This window comes from Manis pentadactyla, chromosome 15 (genome assembly GCF_030020395.1).
Source record: "Manis pentadactyla isolate mManPen7 chromosome 15, mManPen7.hap1, whole genome shotgun sequence".
NCBI classification, from domain to species: Eukaryota; Metazoa; Chordata; class Mammalia; order Pholidota; family Manidae; genus Manis; species Manis pentadactyla.
In genome coordinates, this window is record NC_080033.1 from 10,267,658 (window position 1) to 10,288,419 (window position 20,762).

Sequence of the window (20,762 nt, forward strand, 5' to 3'; positions counted from 1 at the left end):
GCCCAGCCTGCCCCTGCCTCCTGGTGCCCCTGCCCCCAGTTCCCGGCCCCTCTGTGCTCCATGCTCGGGGGGCCCTGTCCCCTCACAGCTGGGGGGGGGCAGGCTGTAGCCCCCTGCCTGTCCTCGTGCCGCTGCTTTGGGGACCCTCTGGTGGGTGGGAGAGGTGAGTTGGGTTCCGTCTCTGATCCTGTGCCCCTCTCTCCCCAGAAAGTGGAAGAGGTGGGTGCCTGGGCCCTGGGCTGGGGGAGGGCTAGCCCTCCCCCACTTCTCCCAGCCCCTCCCCCCTCCCCGTGGGCCGCCCCTCCCCTTCACCCCTGAGAGGGGCGGGTGGGGACACCGCCCTCCCAGGCGAAGAGCTAAGTATTGGAATTCCCCGACCCCCGCCCACATCCCCCTGCCCCCGGGGAAGGGAGGGCTCCGCCACGCTCCACCCTGGGTCAGTGTCCCCCCTGACCACCCCCCACTGCCGCAGCACCCCGAGATCCCACTGCTCCTTCTGACTCTCTGTTCTGTTGCATGTTTGATCCCTGTCCTGGTCTCCTCCCTCTGTCCCTGTCCTGGTCTCTCCCTGACCCTCGTCTGTCCTGGTCTCTCCCTGTCTGTCTGTCCTGGTCTGTCTCTGTTCTGGTCTTTCCCTTTCTGTGCCCTGGTCTCTACCTGATTCTGTCCTTGGCCTCGGAGTCCAGGCTGTCAGGGCGTCTGGGGCGCTCAGAGAGCCTGCGGGTGAGTGACCGCCGCCGGCCTTCCCGGGGCAGCCTCGGGGCTAAGGGCCGGGGTGGGGGCCGCTCCCGGAGTGACGTGGACATGGACCCCAGCTCCGCCACGGCCGTGCTCGGCCCTGCCCGACGACCCACGTATGTCACTCCTCCCACCCGCTAAGGCAGCCTGAAGAGTCAGGGAGGTTGGTGGGGGGCTGGGAGACTCGTTGCCAGAGTCACAGAGAAGGGGCTCGGATGCCAAGGTCACTCAGGGCCTCCTGTGTGGGGCCCAGGAGAGGGGTGGGTCCCTTCTTTCTGCAGCATGGGCCACCTTGGGGGAATCAAATGCTGAGGCCACAGAGGAGTGTGGGGACAGTAGGAGCAGAGGTCTCCCTGGGACGCCCCAAGCCAGGGCCCTAACGAGGCCTCTGTCCCACAGCCCCGAGCCTGGAGAGGAAGGGGAGCCGGGACGGTCAGCCCTGGAGCTGGAACCGGAAGAGCCCCCTGGCTGGCGGGAGCTCGTGCCCCCAGGCACCCTGCACAGCCTCCCCAAGAGCCAGGTGAAGCGCCAGGAGGTCATCAGCGGTGAGTGCCACCCATCCCGACCCACCGTGCCCAGGACACAATCCGTCTTGGCAGAGACAGGCAGATGTCCGTCTTGGTGTTACTTAGAACAGGCAGAACCTGAAGGCAGCCCTTTTCTGGCAGAGGGCCGTTTGTTAGGAAGTTGTAGAACAGCCCCTGGGTGGAACAGGAATGTGGCTGCCAAGGGACACTTCCTGAGAATCCTCAGCGGGGCAGGACAGTGCGGGCGTTAGGGGCAGGCACAGACTGTCTCCAAAGACTTGTGGAGCTGAGGGCGTTAGTGTGGCGGCCTGGGGCGCAGGGGAGCATTCCAGTGCCCCTGCTGTTAACTCTGGTCTCAACCGTTCGGAGGAGGAAAGGCTCCCAGAGGGAATAGCTTGGGAAGGTAATGCATTAGCGGTGCCTGCTTCTGGGCGGAGAAACGATGGGGGTGTTTCCCATCGTTGATTCTTTTCTGTGATTTTTTAATTGTGTGTGTGTAGATCGGGGCTGGCAAAAGCAGCACACTTTTCTGGACGTCATATAGACAGGTTACTTAATAGTAGGGAGGGTAGTCATTCACATTTTTAAGGCAGCAGGTGAAGTTTCTGGGTCACAGATCTTTCTGAGGATATGATCAAAACAAGCAGTGCTGTCCAACAGAACTTTCTAGAGTGACTGGAACATAAAATATCCACGCTGCCCAGCATGGTAACCACCAGCCACATGATGGCCATTGAGCATTTGAAATGACAGGTATGAGTGGGAAGTGATTCTTGTATTTCGTTTCACTTCATTTAATTAAAATGTGAAGGGCCGAATGTGGCTAGTAGCTGCCACACCAGGCAGCATAGCAGTTTTACTCACCAGAAAAATACACATAACACACAGATTCGTGCATTTAGTCTCCAGGGACTCCTGGGGCCCCTGGAACCTAGGCACGCACCCTCTGGCGTCCCTGGATCTGAGGCTGTCAGCCTATGTGTAGAGGGAGTTCATTGTTCCAGAAATCAAGGCCGAGAGACTTGCTGGTCAGTTAGACACTACACAGCTGCAAGGCTTGCTGGCAGTGGGGTGACCAGCGCATCCCAGTTTACCTGGGACCTTCCTGGTTTTAGCACTGAAAATCCCACTTCCTGGGAAGCCCACTGGTGCCAAGCGCACTGGGACCATTGATCATCCCGCTGGCTGCCAAAGCCAAAAAAGGCAGGCAGTGGGTCTAGGAGTCCTCAGTGTCTACTTCAGGGGCAAATGATTCTACCCAGAGAGTTGTCTGTCTCATCCCTCCCCCAGACCGTCCCCTGTAGTTTGCAGTCTTCCCAACCATGCTTCCTGCTCGGTGGCCCCACAGAGCTGCTGGTGACTGAGGCGGCCCATGTCCGCATGCTCCGGGTGCTGCATGACCTCTTCTATCAGCCCATGGCGGATGGGGGCTTCTTTCCCCTGGAGGAGCTACAGAACATCTTCCCCAGCCTGGACGAGCTCATCGAGGTGCACTGTGAGTGCAGAGCTGCGTCTCCAGTGGGCAGCCCACCGTGCTCCTTGGAGCTTAGCACATTCTCCCGAGTGCCTGCCTTGGGCAGCGCCTGTTCTAGCACCCGGACCCCTAGGGGGCACCTCCGTAAGTCCATGGCAGGGAGTGGGAGGGTCACAGGCCCACCAGTCCCAAGAATCAGACAGGCACCTGCAGCCCAACCCCTCGAGATCTCCACCAGCTCTACATACAATCTTGCAGGCCCTGACAGCACCCCCTTTCCTCCCTGCTCCCCACAGCCCTATTCCTCGATCACTTGATGAAGCGGAGACAGGACAGTGGCTACCTCATTGAGGAGATCGGAGATGTGCTTCTGGCTCGGGTGAGGGCACCCAGCCCAGCCCCCTGTCCCCTCCTCCCAGCCAGGGACCTGGAATCCAGGCCCTGCGGGCCAGGTGTCCAGCCTTCCCCTGTGAGGGTCAGGGGTCCGGGCCCCTAGCCCTGTCCTGTCTAGGCTGCCATCCCCGTGTGGGGCCCGGCTGTTCCGGAACCCACCTGAGACATCCTCCCCGGTCTGAATCTTGCTGTAGTTTGATGGTCCCGAGGGCTCCTGGTTCCAGAAAATCTCCTCCCGCTTCTGCAGCCGCCAGTCATTTGCCTTAGAGCAGCTCAAAGCCAAACAGCGCAAGGAGCCTCGGTTCTCTGCCTTTGTGCAGGTGAGGCAGGGGTGGGTGAGGCTGGGGGTTTCGGGGGGAAGAGGCTAGTGTCCCTGTCCCTGAGGCGAGTCCATGCATGGGTCACCTCAGCACTGCTGTCCCCTCAGGAGGCCGAGAGCCGCCCACGGTGCCGCCGCCTGCAGCTGAAGGACATGATCCCCACCGAGATGCAGCGCCTGACCAAGTACCCCCTGCTCCTGCAGAGCATCGGGCAGAACACAGGTACCCAGCCGTCCTGTCTGCGCTTGGCTGCCAGACCACGAGCTTCCCGGGCTGGAGTCCACCTAAGCCGGTCTCCCCCTTGCCCACAGAGGAGCCTGAGGAGCGCGAGAAGGTAGAGCTGGCGGCTGAGTGCTGCAGGGAGATTCTGCACCACGTCAACCAAGCCGTGCGAGACATGGAGGACCTGCTGGTGAGCCTGGGCATGGCCCCAGACCCAGGGCCGCGGGCGGGTGTGTGCGGGAGAAGGCCTGGCCCTCGGTTGGACCACCTCAGGGTCACTTCTGCCCTGGAGGTCAAGCCCAGCCCTTGGCCTGTCCCCCTCGGGGTCACTGTTTAGCCAAGGGTTAGGAGGGTCCTTAGCCCCTCACGTTCAGGGTCACCAGAAGTCGGGCCTTGCCCTCGGCTTGTCCCCCTCACGGTCAGGAGTCAGCGAGGGTCAGCCCCAGCCCTGGCTTGTCCTCATGACACTCGCCTCCCTGCCCCAGCGGCTCAAGGATTACCAGAAGCGCCTGGACTTGTCCCACCTACGGCAGAGCAGCGACCCCATGCTGAGCGAGTTCAAGGTGGCCCTGCCTGCCCTGCCCTTGCCCCACCCTGGCCTGCCGCCTTGGGGAGGGAGAGGGGCCCCTTGGCTCTGACCCCGTCCTCCTCCCCAGCCAGGGTGCCCGTCCTGACCTCCAACTGCAGTGCCTGGCCCCACGGTCATCCCCACCCTCCCTGCCCTGCCCTTGCCTGTGCCCAACATCACTCCTTCATGCCTGCAGAGCCTGGACATCACCAAGAGGAAGCTGGTCCATGAGGGCCCACTGACGTGGCGGGTGACGAAGGACAAGTCTGTGGGTGAGCGCCAGGGTGGTGAGGGGGCGGTGTGGAGCGGCACTCAGGTTGGGGGCTGCTGAGCTCGGCCTCGACCCCCCAGAGGTCCACGTGCTGCTGCTGGATGACCTGCTGCTGCTGCTCCAGCGCCAGGACGAGCGGCTGCTGCTCAAGTCACATAGCCGGACGCTGACGCCCACGCCCGACGGCAAGACCATGCTTCGGCCGGTGCTGCGCCTCACCTCCGCCATGACCCGCGAGGTGGCTACTGGTGAGGCCCGGCCTGGCCTGGCGCCCAGGGAGCGGAGGGGACCCTCAGGACCAGACCACACAGCCTGGTGCAGGGGAGGCTGGGTGGGCTGGAAGCTGTAATGGGGCGGCCCTCGGCTCAGCATATCCGGGGGGCCAGGCTGGCTGGGCTGCGGGTCTATTAGGTGAGGCAAGATGTGGATTTATTAGTGAAACCGCCCCAGGTTTTTGCACAGAGGAGCAGCCAGGTCTGACTGGCATTTTGGGAAGACACCCTGGCTGTCCCTTGGCGGTGGCAGGGCAATGGGATTGTGGGTAGAAGGTAGAAGCCCAGGAAGGCGGGATTTGTAAATATGCCACCAAGAGGCTACGCGGGGCCGTGGTGGTGGGAGTAGTTCCAAGGGCTGTGAGTAGAGCCACACTGGGAGCTCGGCTGAGAAGGGGGTGTGAGGAGGAGGGCACGGTGTGGGGGGGCTTGATTCGTGGGAGCCCTAAGGAGCCCGCCGTCATAGGGGCTTCCTTAGCCTCTGGCCCAGGCGTGGAAGGGCCCCGCAGGGGTGACCGTGGCCCTGTGCCTTTCCTCTCCCTCCCCCTGCAGATCACAAAGCCTTCTATGTCATCTTTACCTGGGACCAGGAGGCCCAGATATACGAGCTGGTGGCACAGACCGTGTCGGAGCGGAAGAAGTGAGGGGGTCTGGGTTCCAAGCTCAGGTGGAGGAGGAGACCCAGGCCCCTGGGTTTCCAGGGACAGGGTGGGGGTGGGAGGCTCTGGCACAAGGTCTGGAGGTCCTGACTGCCCAGGGGCTGGCCTGTCTTCCCAGCTGGTGTGCCCTCATCACCGAGGCTGCTGGGTCCCTGAAGGTCCCTGCACCTGCCTCTCGCCCCAAACCCCGGCCCAGCCCAAGCAGGTGAGGGGGGCCCAGGTCAGGGGCCTCTTCCTTGTGGGTGCCCAGGACCCACCATCTAGCCCTGTCTCCGTGTGTGTGTGTGCCTGTGGGGGTGTGGGGTGTGCTGCCCCACCGCTGCCCACCCGACTGGCTCCTGTCCAGGCCCGTCTCCCTATTTCCCAACCTTGACCTCTGTCTCTGTCTGGGGACCTTCTGCCTCCCAACCTCTAGCTTGTCTCCCTGCCCCTGCCCTTCTGGGGGATCTGGGGCCTTGGCGTCACTCGGCACCTCCTCCCCCAGCACCCGGGAACCCCTGCTTAGCAGCTCCGAGAATGGCAGTGGCAGCCGAGACATGCCCCCAGCTGACGGTGAGCCCGGAGGGGCACTGCGAGGGGGCAGGGGGTGTCCACAGGGAGCCCGGCAGGATCTGAGCACCCTTTCTGCTCCCCCACCCCAGGTCGGACAGAGAGACTCCCCAGTGCCCTCCTGCCCTTCTGCAGACCCGGCCCTGAGGGCCAGCTGGCCGCCAAGGCCCTGCGGAAAGGTAGCCAAGCCGCACACCCTCCGGGGCCGCCGCCCACCCCCGCTCCCCCCACCGCAGCCCTGCCTCTGACTCTCCCCTCGTCCCTGGCCAGTGCTGTCCCTGAAGCGGCTCCTGTTTCCCACGGAGGACGACAGCGGGGCAGGGCCTCCCCGAGAAGAGGATGGGGTCCCGGGGGGTGGCCCCCTGAGCCTCACGCAGACCCAGGAAATTCGGGAGGAGCTGCTAAGCCTGGAGGAGACCATCAGACAGATGGAGGTGATGGCCTGGGGGGCGGGGGGAGGAAGGGCCGACTCACTGGAGGGACCCCCCTCACTGAGGCCCCCCAAACAGGAAGTGGAAGAGGGATTCTGCCGCCTGCGACTGCTCCTGTCTCAGCTGGGGGACAACGCTGCCCCCCCGCCTGGCTGTACCTGAGGCTCCCTGCCCCAGGCAAGCGGGTGGGCTGGGGAGGAGGGGGGCCCCCACAGCCCCATCTCTCTCCCTCCATCCTTGCCTCGGAATCTCCCTGCTCCACCTCCGGTCCCTCCTCTCCGCTGGTTTCTCTGGCTCCTTCTCCCCCTTTTGCTGTTTCTCTCCCTCTTCTCTCCATCTCCCTTCCTCCGCACCCCCAGGCCTTTCACAAGAAGCAGAGGATGGAGGGCCGCCCGCCACCGCACAGCTGCCGCAGCGTCTCCACCCCAAGGGCCTGAGGAGAGGGAGCCGGGCCTCCGGGCACATCTGGGGGGGCCCAGCCGGGATCACGGCCTCCCCCAACCTCCCACTGGCCTTGGCCTTCTCTCCCTCCTGCCTTCTGCCTGGGGGACTCAGGGCTTCATTCTGGGGGTGCCGCAGTGGTCCCCTTTTCCTGGGCCGTCTCAGTATTGCCTGGGTGGGGGGCAATCCCTCCATCCCCCACCCCAAAGTGCCTTTGCTCTGTTTTTATACCCTGAATTGGAGGTTTATTTTTTAATATATATTATCTAAAGAGAGGTTTGTGTTTAGGGGTCCTGGAGTGGCATCTGGAACCTCCCATGATTGGCACTGTCTTCCTGGGTCTGTCCCACCAGGTCACCTCTGTGCCTCTTGCCTTTGTCTAATTGTTCATTCATTCATTCTGGTGTTTTTAACAATTACTCCCCAGGCCCCAGACACACCCACTCCCACCCCAAACCCCCATGGTCACCCACAATGCTGGGCGCCCCACGTCTCACTCATTTCCATTCTTTTATTTTTGTAGTAAACTCTCTGGAGGTGGCTGTTCAGGGGGTGTGGGGAACTGGTGGGGAGAGGACCCTCCTGGGTGGGGGCTGGGGGCGGGGTTATTGCTCTGAGCTCCCTGTCCCCAGGGGGCCTGTGTGTCAAGGTGTGGGGACTGGGAACGGCACGGGGGTCACACAGCTGCACAAACACACAGGTCACAGCACAGGGGTGGGCAGGGAGGCTGGGCGCCATATTGCACTTCAGGAGTGGGGCCAGGTGGGGACCCCCCTCAAACTGGAACCTGGGAAGGAAGCTGGAGGCCAACACATTCCCTCCTAGCTCTGGACGGGGAGGTGAAAGCCCCAGCCTGGGGTTAGGGAAGAAGATGGGCAGCCATGTGCCTGGCCCTGGGAGGGGTCGAGAGCTGGTCCCCCACCTTGGGTGGGACATTGAGGGCAGACCAGTCAAGGCTGTAGGGGCAGCTGCCCCGGTCCCCACCTCGGCGGAATCCATCACCCCACGCCGGCTCAGCTGCCAACCCCCCCTTTGCTGGCCTTGGCCTTCGGGGCCACAGGGGGACCCTCATCACCCTCACTGTCGGAGCTGCAGCCGCTGACGTCGGTGATCTCCAGCTCCGAGTCACTGTCCTCCTTCCCGCCCAGCGTGGCCTCCGGACCCCCAGCCCCCGGCAATGCCAGACGTGGAGCTGCTGCCAGGCCTGAAGGGCACTCAGGGCTCAGGCCCTCCCCACTCGCAGCCAGCAGGGGTGCAGCTGCGGGGCCCCCGCCTGCCCCTGCTGAGGACAGGTGTCCCAGGGAACTAGCCAAAGGGTTAGGGTAGAAATGGGGGGGGTAGAGGGAGGGGGGCAGCTTGGGGAAGGGGCCAGTGAGGTACGGGTTAAAGTTCCAGGGGTACTCTGGGAAGGCGCGGCCGTAAGGACCCAGCAGGCCGGGAGGCTTGGAGTAGCTGGTGGCACCTGAGGGGTACACGGGTGGGTCAGGCAGGGCCACGCACTGGCCGGAGGGGAGGTTAGCAAAGGGTGCCACCTCCCTGCCATATTCTGCCTGTTGTCCCACACAGTGCCTCCCAACCCTCGGCAGCTTCCCCCATCTCACCTCCCCATCTCCCCACTTCTTTAGCCCCCCTGAAAACCCTCCCAGCCTGTGCCCCCGCTCCAGTTCCCCTCCTCGCCTCTCCTGGAATTGTTCTCTGGCTTTTAGACATGCACACGTAACACACCATGTGCACACACGCAGATGCATGCGTACTCGCACGTGTGCACAGCAGCCCTGCCCTGGGCCACCTCCATGCGTCCTGTATCTCCCCATCGTTGTCCATCCTCTTCCCTCAAACACATGAGCATGTCCCCAGCCCACACACCCTTGGACCCCAGGCCCTTACCGGAGCCCAGGAACGGGAAAGGGCTATCCAGGCGCAGTTTGTCTGTCTCAGGGGTGAACAGGGGCCCCCGGGCCCCCGGCTCTCCCAGGCGTGGGGCTGAGAACAGGGTCTGCAGCGTCTGGTGAGGAAGGTGGCACTACTCAGACAAGCTGCACTGTCCCCAGGGGCTCAGGGCTGGGGGAACACCAAATGCCTGGTTCTGGGACCCCAGGGCCCTAACTCACCTCAGGGGTGAGGGGAGGAGCATCTGGCCCAGGGGCACCCCCAAAAGGACCAGGTGTGAGCAAGAGTGGGGAGCCCGTGGTGGCCGCTGCTACGTCCAACAGTGGGTAATTGACAAGCACGACTTTGCTGAAGTTGAACTTGTAGGTGAACCTCTTCCCTTTGGTCTTGTGGAGAATCCGCTTGTTGTAGTAGTAGCTGTGGGGAGAGGGAGGACGGGGTGCTGGGGAGGGGCTCTGGCGGAGGGAGAGGGGGAGCCCCTGAGCCTTGATGCACAGAGCTCGGCGATCGGGGAAATGGGCAGAAATCCCCTGACCTAGACAAGGCAAGGATGGGCCGAGGCGGGGGCTGGGGCCCCGGCTGTGTGGCTCCATCCTCTCTGCCCTCCCCCCACAGGTGAGCGGTGACCAGAGCCGCGGAGCACAGCCAGTGGCTTCTGCCCCAGGAAGTCGGAAAGCCCCCTGGGAAGGAGAGGGTGCCGGGGGGCAGTGAGGGGAGAAGGGCCTCCTCACCGCAGGGCCCGGCTCAGCTTGTCGTAATTCATGTGGGGCTTGCACTTGCGGATGCCCCAGAGCCGAGCCACCTCGTCGGGGTCCTTGATGACGAACTCCCCGTAGTCCCCCTGCCAGGCGATGACACCCTGGTACTCCTCCTTCTGCAGCAGCTCCAGGATAAAGTGCCACAGCTGGATCTGCCGGGAGCCAGGGGACGACTCCGGCTTGTAGGCCCAATCCGGGAAGGCAAACCCTGGGGACAGAGACGGGGGAGTGGCCCCAGGTCAGGATGCCAAGTCTGGGGCTCTGGGTCCTGCTTGGACTTGGGAACCCAGGAGGCATCCGGTCCTCCTGATTCCTGGTCACCCTGATGAGCAACCATCCAGCCTGAGGCATCTTTAGGATCCAGTTCCCACCCTGTGCCCACTTGGTGTCTAGTCCCCAAATTGTCCAAATAATGGGAGAGAACTCAGTCTTCTGGGGTCCCTGGGTTGGCACTTGCAGCCTGATATTCTACCTTGACACAACTCTCCCAGGCTCGCGTCCTGGGGTGGAGTATGGGGGGGAGAAGGAGAGGGCAGCTTGCCAGGAAGGCCCCCCCCAACATCAGTAGCCCCTATCCACTGCCCCACCAGCCCTGCTCTTGTGTCTCCTGCTTTCTGCAAGACCCCTGACTCTTGGTGTCTCCCCTCTTGCCCCTTGCCCCCTGCCCCATCTCCCCCCAAAGACCCATCCCCAGCACATCCAGGCTGGGCTCTGTGCACAAGTGCCTCTTCACCAGCCCATGTATTTATACTGCTCATGTCCCATGTCCCCTCCCTCAGTCCATGCTGTTGGTCTGGGAGCAGTGTGTACACAGATACCCACAGCACACGTCACACAGATGCCCACTCACCCTTGAGGGACACCCAGCTACACTGTGGATACAGGTGCACCAGGGCGCCACACTCTGGCTGGGGCACAACACGCCACATGCAGGGTGCCACCAGGCGGACACGCCAGGTACGCAGCACTGCACATTCCACCCCACCTGCCACAATCACACTTTCTGACTCTCAGAACTGGTAGCCGCTCACACCACCACAACCAGACACGCAGGACCACAAAGGTCCGAAGAGCAGGGCAGTGGAGACTGCAGTGTCACAGCACGTGTGTCAACCTGACAGGCACAAGCGGCCTCCCAAACCCACAAGCGCCACTCTTGTAACACCCACACGGTCCACTCAGCATTGCACATTCCACACACAGATGGGCATCCTGCGCCCACCCTCCAAATACACCCAGAAGCTGGGTGCAAATAGGAGGTTCTTGCCCACCCCAAAATATCACCTCCCATCCAGAAGGCCCCAGGCCCTGGGTCCCACTTCTGTGCCCACTCTTGTGCCACATCTTCTGTTCCCTTCTGGCATATTAGAATTTCAGAGGTGGAAGGTAAGGAGGAGCAGGGTCCCATCCAGGCTGCCTGGTGCATAAAAGTGGGTGCTAATGCCTCCCTGCCGGAAAGCTGGAGGCCAGGCAGCTTCCTCCCTAAGGGAGACTTTTTCTCTCAACTCCACTTTGGGTCTTTGGCACCTCAGATAACAGGGCTCAATCAACATGCAAGTCCTGGCCCATTCCACACCCAGAACATGTCCTAGTGGGGAAGCGACTGTATCCCAGACACATCCACACAACCCCAAAGGTGACAATGTGCTACTGGCCTCACACATGCAGACGCACAGCCCAACCCAGAAACATCACCTGTCCTCCAAAGCACATTCTCGAAGGTATTGTACCTGCTGAGACATACACACCACTAGGGCCCTGCAGACCCGGCCCGCAGATACACACTGTGACTGACAGCCCCTGATACACATCCCACAGTGACACACAGATGCAAGAAACCTCACACTCACACCCCAACACAGAGGCCTGGCGACACCCACATAGCCTGAAATGTACCAAGTCATTCACTTGGAATGCCACACACCTGGTGAAGGACCCATGAGGCAGAGCCTGAGGGTTTTCACCCCACCGAGGTAAGCACACACTCAGACAGCTGGCAGACACCCGGCAGACACCCCCCAATTCTAAAACGTAGACATGCTCAACGTCCCAAAGAAACATGACACACCCAGCCCAGAGACACTCAAGCAGCCTCAGATACTCAGGCAGGCACATCAGCTCGCACAAAGACAGAAATGCTGGCAAATATACTCTCCCAGGGTGACCCAGGCACATACTCTGAGACCCCAAATGACCGGGCACAGACTGTCAGTGCACACACACACATACACACACACACACACACGTGCTGCCCATCTGCAAGAGCATGCGACTTGGATTCAAATGCGTGTCCAAGCCAGTCTTACTGTCCACGTCCCCAGCTCTGAGCATCCACTTCCCAGCAAGCTGTCCTCTCTCCCAGGGCTCCAGCTGGCTGGGCCATGTCTCCACGTCCCCCTGCCTGGGTGGCCCATCTGTCCATCTGTCCACCAGCACCTGGTGGTGCCACCGTGGTCTCTGTCTCTGCTCTATTAGCATCTATCTGTCCCCAGTTCCCTGCTTCTCTCTGCCCCCAGGTCCTGGATGGCAGCAGGCTGAGATAAATAAGGCAGAGACCCCTGGACTTCAGGCTCCTAGATCCTTGTCCCACTCTGAACTTGTCCCGCTCTGAACTTGCCTCACCAACCCTGCAAAAGAGCCTCACATCCCAGCGTGTAGGTGGCAGGGACATCTGACTCTGAAGTTTTTAGCCAAGTTTTTCATTAAGAAGCTGTATTCAGGGGACTCTTGATGGAGCCCTGGGGAGGTGGAAGGGAAAGAAAGAGATGCAGAAAGGAAGGGCTGGGAAGGCCCAAGGGCTGGGGGAAGAAGGGGGAGGTCCAGGCCAGTTACCGGGGGTCCAGAGAGCTGGCAGGGCGGGCGGGGCGAAGAGAAGGTCGGAGACGCAGCTACAATCCATGGTGGAGCCGGCCCTGCAGAGAAGCCGGGACAGACATGCAGGGACAGGACGGGGCAGGCGGGAGAGACAGACAGGGTCAGCGGGGGTAGGGGCTGCCCCTCCGCCCAGGCCGCCCGCCTCCTCCCGCAGGCACCCCTCGCCCGCTGGTCCCCCTCTGGCCCTGCGCCACCCCTCCTTCCCTCCCAGCCTCTCCTCTCCCCCTTACTCTGCGCCTTGATCACTAACCGCAGCTCCCGGCCTCCCGGCTCGCTCCTCGCCACTCGCCCACACTCCCGGCCCCCATGCCCACCCGCGCCCGCGTGGTCTCTGCACCGTCTCTCGGTCCGTCTCTCCTGTGACCCCTCGGGTCGTCTCTGGGGGCCCTCCGCCTCTCTCTGGCTGCCCCAGATTTATCTGGCCCCAAACCTCACCCCCACCCCAGACCCGTTCGGCCGACCCCTCCCCTCCGCGGCTCGTCCTGCTCCCGCGCAGGCCCCTGCTCTCATCTGCCGCCCCTAGCGGGCCAGGCCCGGCCCCTACCCCGTGGGCTGGGGCTGGGAGGTGGCAGGCCCAGCCGCTGCCCTCCCTGCCCTCTGCCCACCCGGCCCGCAAAGCAGACCCCAGCGCCCCGCATGAGCGCTCCCACAGACGACCCCCCAACCTGCTGCTTCCCCCTCGGACCTCCACCACTTAGACCCGCCTCCACCACCAGACAGCTGCCTCGGACCCCCGTCCCTTTAGGTCTGCCTTCCCAGGACAGCCCCTCTGAGGTGCCCCTTCCCCTGGATATGCCTCCCCGCCCAGACAGCTGCTTCCTCTCAGACGCCCACTCCTCAGGTACCTCGCCCCCCTAAGACACGCCATCCCCTCCCTCCCCTGTCTCAGAGCCTCCCCCTTCTGGCAGCCCCTCCCCGAGATGCCCCACCACCCCAGACCCCGTCCTCAGACACCCACACCCTCAGACATGTGTTCCTCTTGGGCAGCCGCCCCGGCACACTCTCTGCTGAGACTCTGCGGCCCCTCAGCACCCCACCCTCCGGACCCCACCCCTCAGCATTTGCTCACTCCCTCCTGACACACCCCTGCAGGTGCCCCCCCATCACACCTCCTGACACACCCCTGCAGGTGCCCCCCATCACACCTCCTGACACACCCCTGCAGGTGCCCCCCATCACACCTCCTGACACACCCCTGCAGGTGCACCCCCATCACACCTCCTGACACACCCCTGCAGGTGCCCCCCATCACACCTCCTGACACACCCCTGCAGGTGCCCCCATCACACCTCCTGACACACCCCTGCAGGTGCACCCCATCACACACCATTCATCTCAGACACCCCGCTGCTCCCCGAGAGCCCACAGATGCTCTGCCCCCCGTGAAGCCCACCTCACTGTCTGGACCCCAGACGGGCGGTCAGCGCCCCCCTCCCCGCCTCTACGCGCCCCGGCCCGGGCTGCGGAGCTCGGCCCCCGGCGCTCAGCCCCTGCGGCTGCCCCGCCCCCCTCTCCCACCAGCTCCCCAGCTCCGTGTGTCCCTGTCCCAGTCTCCTTCCCTCATCGCCCCTCACCCCCTCTCCCCTCCGCTCCCGTCGGTCTCCTCCCCCACACCCTCTCCGTTTTCCCTCTCTCCCCGGCTCCCCGCCACCCCGCGTCTCCCCGTGTCTCCCGCCCCCCACCCTCAGTCTCTGCTGTCCCCGGCCCCGCCGCCGCCCCTCTCCGGCTCTGTCCCCCCAGGGCGCACCCCCTGGACCCCTCGCTCCCCGCCCCGCTCCCCGGCCCCCGCCCCACCGGCGGCGCCCCTCCCCGCCTCTCCCGCCTCCGCGCCGCGGCCTCTTTGGCTCCCTCCCCCCCGCCGGCCCCTCTCATTTCCGTGTTGGTTTTGATTTCTCTTCCCGACGCTTTCAACTCCCCGCCGCCTCCTCCGGACACGTTATAACGAGGAGCCGTGGGATCGGCGCTCGGGGCCCTGCTCCGCGCTCCCCCCGCCGTCGCTCCCGCGCATCTCGGCCGTCTCGCGGTCTCTGCCTGCCTCTCCTCCCGCCTCTGTCCCGTCGGGCGCGCAGGGACGGTCCCTACCCGTCCCGTTCCGTCCCTGTCCCTGCAGGTCTGCCCTGACCGTCAGGTCCGAGGTGCCGCACCCCGGGTCCCCACGTCTCCCTGCCTCCACACCACCGTGCTGCTATGTCTCTGGGTCCCCACGTCTCTCCTCCCCACTCTCTGTCTCGGTCTCGGTCTCTGCGTCTCTGTTTCCGTCCCGGCGTCCGTCTCTCGGGGTCCCTTTGATCTCACCCTGCCCCTGGCGCCCTCCTGGCCCCATCGATCGCTGATCGACCCATGGAGGGAGTGGGGCCTGCGGGGTGGGCAGGGGCCCGGTAGGATGACCGGACGGACGGACAGACAGCCCCGGCCCTAGTGGCTGTGGAGTGGGAGCCTCGGCAGCCCCCGCCCCTCCTTGCTGGTTGGCGAGGTGCGGATGGGGACTCCGGGCAAGCTTTAATTTTTAATTTTATTTTGCTTCCTCCAACAACCCCCCCGCCGCCCCCCATCTCCACCGCCGGCAGCCATGGTACAGAATGTGTGTGCACTGAGTGTGCAGCAGTGTGGCGAGGGGCTGGGCATGTGGGGCTGCGTCCTGCTCTCCTTGCCAGGCAGTTACACAGGCCCACACACCAGCCCAGGCACACACACCACCCCATCGCAAGACACAGGTCAACAAAGCAACACACCGTGTCACACACAACACACACCATACAGATGTGTGATGCACGTGTGAGCAAAACCATACACACCAAGGCTGTCACAACCAGCATGCATCACACAGACCCACACAGCAACCCAGGCAACTCATGTCACACACAACACCCGGCTCTCATGTCAAAACAGTCACACACTCCACGACTGTCACACACACATCAAGGTCAGAGTCAGAGACAGATATCCAGTTATACACAGATACACAGGACACACAGCAATTCAGTCCCACACGGAAGCAGAGGCACACAACCACAAATCATAGACAGATATGCACTGAAATAAACACCTACCCACACACCAAGTCTCACGATCAAACCCAGACTCAGACCCACAAGCACACTCTGGCACAATGCCAGTGTAGAAACAGAGGCGCGCCTGGTGCCCAGAACATGCACCAGCTCAGCCGAGCCAGTCGTACCCAAGTGACACACAGCACACAGCCACACAGACGAGCATCAGAGACCCTGCATGCACACGAGCTTTGTCACACATGGGAACAGAGATGCACACACTGCACAGACACCACCAGCCTGAAAGCACACATGGCTTCACACACACATACACACGCACGTGCACCCAGGCAGACCCACAGGCCGACTGAGTGAGGGGCTGTGTAGGGGTGGGAAGGGGCACTCAGGGGTAACCCACCCAGGGACCCTGCTGCTCTGGCTGCCATCTGTCCAGCGGTCTGACTGTCCATCCAACCATCTGTGGGCTTCTCAGGCATGTCTCTGCGCGGGGTGGGGGTGTGTGTGAGGTACCTGTCCCAGGCCTGCTTCTGCCGTCCTCTCTAGAGACAGGTCCCCCAGCCCCTCTCAGGCCCCACTGGGTGTCAGTGTCTCTCTCTCACTGAGGGGCTCTGTCACTCCACATCTCTGTCTGCCTCTATCTCCAAGTATCTCTGTCTCTGGGCATCTCTGTCTCTGTCCTGTCTCTCTGCGTCTCTCTTTGCCCCTGTCTCCTCACCCCCCATCACCCAGTCCCCTGGGCTGGGGTTTAACCAGTTGTTTTGATTTCTCTAAGCTGCTCCGGCAGCCTCGGGAGCCGCCTCGGGCCTCACACCCGCCCCCAGCCCCTTCATCCCTCACCCAGCACCCCCCCCAACACAATCTGCACAAGTGGAATGAAAATTGATTTTTTTTTTAAATTTCATATCTTCTCCGGGGCTCTGTCTAAAGAGGAGAGAGATGCGGCCCAAGACCCTTCTCCTCCGCTGCCCCCGCACGCACACGCACACGCACACGCACACACCAACAGGCACACACATCACGCCCGGACACACACATGCAACCTGACACTGCGCCCACCCTGGGGACGTGCCCCTCCCTACACCGCACACCGTGTAGGCACATCTATATGCACGGTAGACACATTTGTGTCTACACAACAGTCCCCTGTGCAAACCCTCTCTGGACGCTCACCAGTAGACCCACTGTGCACACCACACATGCCCTGTCTTATCTGCTGCACATAGTCTAGCTGCCTGCTGTCACACTATATGTACGTGTGCTCACACACACACCTGTCCACACAGTTCATGGCTTCATCCACGTGTACACAAAGCCAGGATCAAGGACTGTCCCACCGCAGGCACCAAGGAGACCCAGTGGTGTCCCAGGGAGGACGGAGTCAGGAGGGTGGCAGGCTTCCCTGCCTGGAACTGTCCCCACCCCTGCAATGACCCCAATTCCCACTCTGCCCACATCAAGCCTATGTTCCAGCTTGGCCCTGGGCAGGAGTGTCTCTGCCTGGGGTATGCACAGACGCACACTCTTGTGCACACACACACAGCCCTCACTACTTTTCTCAAGGCCACACACTGTCATCCCACCAGAGGCTGTTTCCTCCATGAGCCGGCTCATCCCCACACGGCACGCCTGCTGCACAGGCCCCTGGAACACACGCAGCACCGTGGCACCGGACACACAAGTGCTCACACATCAGAGACACAGCCCCACATATCTCTGGGCATCAGTTCACACAAGCAGTACACACATGCACCACCCAATGGTCACACACACACACAAACCCAACACACACAGCCTTCGGCCCTCTTTGGGGTCGGTCACACTCAGGGTTGTTATGAGCCGATAGTGTATAGCTGCCCGTTACATTCAGCTCCCGAGAATGACTACACACATGCGCACACGCGCATACACACACACCACCGCCACCACCCACATCTGATCCCAGACTCAGACACAAGCCCACAGGCTCAGAGACACAACAGACACCTCTTAACACACACACACACACACACACACACACACACACTGGTCACACAAGCTCACACAGCTGATCCCTGACACACAGATTTGGGAGCACTTTTGTGACCATGTCCCAAAGCTGTGTTCCTCCCACGCACACTCACCAGCCCAGCTCCTGGGGTCCTATTGGGGTGTGCTCAGCCCTCTCACCCCGTTTCCCTTGGACTAAGCCTCCCTGTCTCCTCACTCTCAGAGCTGTGGGCTGTCCTGTCCTGGTCACTCAGACACGCTGCATGACCACCCGGCTTGGAAACTCCAGACACAGCACAACTCCAGAGCTCTGCACAAGCACATCAGACTGAACTCACACACATGCTCACGAACACGACACTGGTGGCTGTACCCAGCCCTGTGGTCTCACACTCCCCCGGTCACCTGTGCCCAGGAACACACACATCTGCGTTTACATGTGGGACAACACAGTAGTTACACTAAAGACACCTCCCTGACACATGCAGTGTCACACACCACAGACACACAGACACAGCAATAGCTTGCACACATGCACACATACTGCCCCACCCCCGCCTCCATGGGAACCTCTGCCCAGGCTGCACCGTGAAGACAGACAGAGGTCAGATTGGCAGACAGACGGGGCACCAGCTTTGCAGACTGGAGAAGGTGCATCTGTGACGCCCAGTTTGGGGTGGGCTGGGCGGCACCAAGCCAGGGCAGGGATGGAGACCTCGCACCCACCCTCTTCCTGTCTCTCCCTCCAGCCGGCATCTCTGTCTGGGGCTGTGTGTGTCTATCTCAGGGTCTCTGTCTCTTTCTGAGTCTCAGTCTCTGCATAGATGCCCCTGGGGCTGCGGCCAGCACGTGGATCGGTGTCAGTCGGGGTGGTGGTGAGGGAGCTTCCCCAGGGAGGTGGGAGCCGCAGTGCCACGCACCCCGCCTACCAAACAGCACTGGGGGAGGGGAGGGGGAGGGCGGAAGGCGCAACTGCAGACCGTGCAACCTGGAGCTCAGGCTGCTCCCCACCCCTGCCCAGCACCTCTGCCCTGCCCCTCACAGACCCAGAGAGCTGGGCCGGGGGGAAGCCCAGGGGTGGGGTGGGGGGAGAGAAGGAGAGACACGAGAGAGGGGCAGAGACAGGGGGAGGGGCAGAGACGAGGGAGGGAGAGAGGTGGGGGGATCTGAGTTAGGGGAACCCTGGAAGGGCAGTGAGTCAGAGCAGCTTCACAGAGTGAGCCGGGAGCTGGAGGCCATGGGAGAGCTGCTGGGGGGACCAGGTCAGGAAGGCGTGGGGGGCAGAGACGCGGAAAATTGAGGGATTAGGGCCGAGCCAGAGGAGTGGACGTGGGAGAGTGGGCCGCGGGCGGGGGCGCGAGCTGTGGGACCGGTGCCAGCACGGCCCTCAGGCAGACCTCCGGGGTGGGTTCACGGCCAGCAGATGCCCACCTGTCCCTGGGGCCTGACCGAGCTCCCAGCTGCCACTCAGTCTGACTCAGTTTGACTCAGATCTCCACTATCTACCAGTTTCTGAGACCTCAACCTCCAAAACCTGCCGGCCCCCTCCATGCCTCACCTCCTGCCGCAACCTGAACCTCAACCTCTTCCCATCGCCTCGTGGCTCCTCAGTTCCGGCCCCGTCCCGGCCTGGTCCCCACGCTCCAGGCCCTGTCCCAGCACCTGGGCTGAGCTGCCTGGCCCCGAGCCTCCCGTCAGGCAGAGGTGTCAGGGCGATGGCTGCGTGGTGGTGGTACGCAGGGGCGGAGGGACAGAGAGGAAGGCGAGTGCAGCCAGCTCCCTCGGAGCAGAGGGTCCGAGGGGCCCTGTGGGCTGCAGTGGCCTTGGCTCAGGGTGCTGCCTGCCCAGCCTGGCCCTGGGGCGTGGCACCAGGGCGGTGCTCAGGAGATAGAGTTTAAGTGGAATTCAGATTAAATGAAGCCAGGCCGGGCAACAGAGAGACAGAGATGGCAGTCAGAAGGACAGAAACCCAGACACCAAGGGACAGAAATGGAAGTGGGTAGCAAGATCTGGGGAGAGGGGCAGGGTGACGGGATGGAAGGATGGAGGCGTGGGGCAGAGGACAGAAGGCCAGGTGGGCAGAGGGACAGGGGAATGGGAACAGAGACAGAGGAACACGGATTGAACCAAGGAGGAAATGAGGACAAAAATGAGGGAGAAGTGGGTGACTGAGGCTCAGAGAAAATGAGGAACAGGTCAATGGGGTCAAAGATCCAGGAAGACAAATATGAGGGGCAAAGACGGATGGGGGGCAGGTGGGGGCGAGACAGTGGGGGTAGGGGGCCGGGGGGCAGGAGCCAGGGCCCAAGGGCCTAGGGCCAGGTGTGGGGCTTGGGCCAGCTGGAATTGGGTGCCTGGGCTGCAGGGGGTCCCACAAGGGCCAGAGAAGGGCTGGGGTCGGCTGGGCTGGGGGAGGCTCGGGGCTCCAGGGGCATCGCACGGTGCTAATTCAGCTCCATCGATCAGACAGGATGAGAGCAATAAATTATTGTGACAAGATGCAATCCTGGCCCTTGCACTGCCGCCGAGGCGGATCGATCCCTGTCCCCAGACCCACACTGGGTCCCATGCCCAGGCCCCGGCCGGGACACCTCTGCCCACCTCTCTTTCCATTCCCCCACCGCACACACTCCTGGAGCGCCAGGAGGGTCTGCAGCCCTAGGGAAGAGACAGGAACAGAGAGGGACCCTCGGAGGGCAGGGCAGCCCCTGTCTGTCCTGGGTTAGGGGACTGTACTGAGTGCAGTACCCATCCTCACCATGACCTGGAAGGAAGCAACCGCCATGACGCCCATTTCACAGATGCGAAAACCGAGTCCCGGAAAGGGAAGGTCACCTGGCCCGGGTCCCACATAGTGAGTGGTGGTGCCCGGACTCAGCGCAGGTCAGTAGGACTTGAAGCCCCCCAGTATTTGCACTTTCAGAGTAGAGAACAAGGGACAGAGGCAGGAGAGGAAGAGACAGCCAGAGAGAATGAGACAGAGACACAGAGTGCAGGACACAGAGAAATAGGGCGCTATAAAAAACCATGGAGAGACAGACACTGAGAGAGACAGAAATGAAGAAATACAGGGAACAAAGACAGAGGTGGGGAAAGAGACAGAGACAGAGACAGACAGATACTCGGATCCAGAGACAGGCAGAGATGGAGATGGTTAAGGAGAGTAAAGAAGGGATGGGCAGATAACATGAGCTGGGAAAGGGGTATGTGTGTGCGTGCGCACATGCACATGTGTGTGTGTGTGTGTGTAGATGGGTAGTTTCAGAGACTAAGGTGTGTCTGGGGGGACAGGTGTGTGTTGGCAGGAGGCTGCGCTGAGCTGGCTTCATGTGGCTCGGGGGGACAGGTGGGTGTGAGGATGCAGGGGAAGCTCAGCCC

At 62.3% G+C, this 20,762-nt stretch overlaps 2 protein-coding genes across 7 annotated transcripts in view; one reads left to right on the forward strand and one right to left on the reverse strand.

The window, feature by feature from the left end:
• ARHGEF1 (Rho guanine nucleotide exchange factor 1) overlaps positions 1–7,140 on the forward strand; it is a 19,907-nt gene extending 12,767 nt beyond the window's left edge. The window contains exons 14-31 of one of the 6 annotated variants that reach the window (XM_036896529.2): positions 208–219; positions 687–854; positions 1,138–1,283; positions 2,614–2,760; positions 3,036–3,118; positions 3,327–3,452; positions 3,560–3,674; positions 3,764–3,864; positions 4,160–4,237; positions 4,439–4,514; positions 4,594–4,761; positions 5,338–5,425; positions 5,563–5,649; positions 5,860–5,996; positions 6,086–6,172; positions 6,264–6,427; positions 6,503–6,601; positions 6,784–7,140. In XM_036896529.2, coding sequence (XP_036752424.2) covers positions 208–219; positions 687–854; positions 1,138–1,283; positions 2,614–2,760; positions 3,036–3,118; positions 3,327–3,452; positions 3,560–3,674; positions 3,764–3,864; positions 4,160–4,237; positions 4,439–4,514; positions 4,594–4,761; positions 5,338–5,425; positions 5,563–5,649; positions 5,860–5,996; positions 6,086–6,172; positions 6,264–6,427; positions 6,503–6,586 — 1,867 coding nt within the window. In that variant the 3' untranslated portion in view covers positions 6,587–6,601; positions 6,784–7,140. The remainder of the gene's footprint in view (positions 1–207; positions 220–686; positions 855–1,137; positions 1,284–2,613; positions 2,761–3,035; positions 3,119–3,326; positions 3,453–3,559; positions 3,675–3,763; positions 3,865–4,159; positions 4,238–4,438; positions 4,515–4,593; positions 4,762–5,337; positions 5,426–5,562; positions 5,650–5,859; positions 5,997–6,085; positions 6,173–6,263; positions 6,428–6,502; positions 6,602–6,783) is intronic. The other 5 variants (XM_057492748.1, XM_057492747.1, XM_057492749.1 and 2 more) reach the window with 5 other exon arrangements.
• Positions 7,141–7,252: 112 nt separating this feature from the next.
• Positions 7,253–20,169, reverse strand: ERFL (ETS repressor factor like). The gene is made up of 7 exons (XM_057493349.1): positions 20,133–20,169; positions 19,986–20,042; positions 10,364–10,498; positions 9,487–9,751; positions 8,977–9,172; positions 8,753–8,870; positions 7,253–8,327 (listed from the first exon to the last, which is right to left on the reverse strand). Exons 1-7 carry the CDS (start codon positions 20,167–20,169, stop codon positions 7,879–7,881), a joined length of 1,257 nt encoding a protein of 418 aa, XP_057349332.1. The 3' UTR covers positions 7,253–7,878.
• Between the last annotated feature and the right edge of the window lie 593 nt (positions 20,170–20,762).

Coding starts and splice junctions, on each gene's coding strand:
- ERFL (XM_057493349.1), bottom strand. CDS start 20,169: ATGGCGGTTGCTTCCTTCCAGGTCATGGTGAGGATGG. Junction 9,173..9,486: donor AAGCTGAGCCGGGCCCTGCG/GTGAGGAGGCCC, acceptor CTCTCCCCACAG/CTACTACTACAACAAGCGGA. Junction 8,328..8,752: donor TTTCCCGTTCCTGGGCTCCG/GTAAGGGCCTGG, acceptor TGTACCCCTCAG/GTGCCACCAGCTACTCCAAG.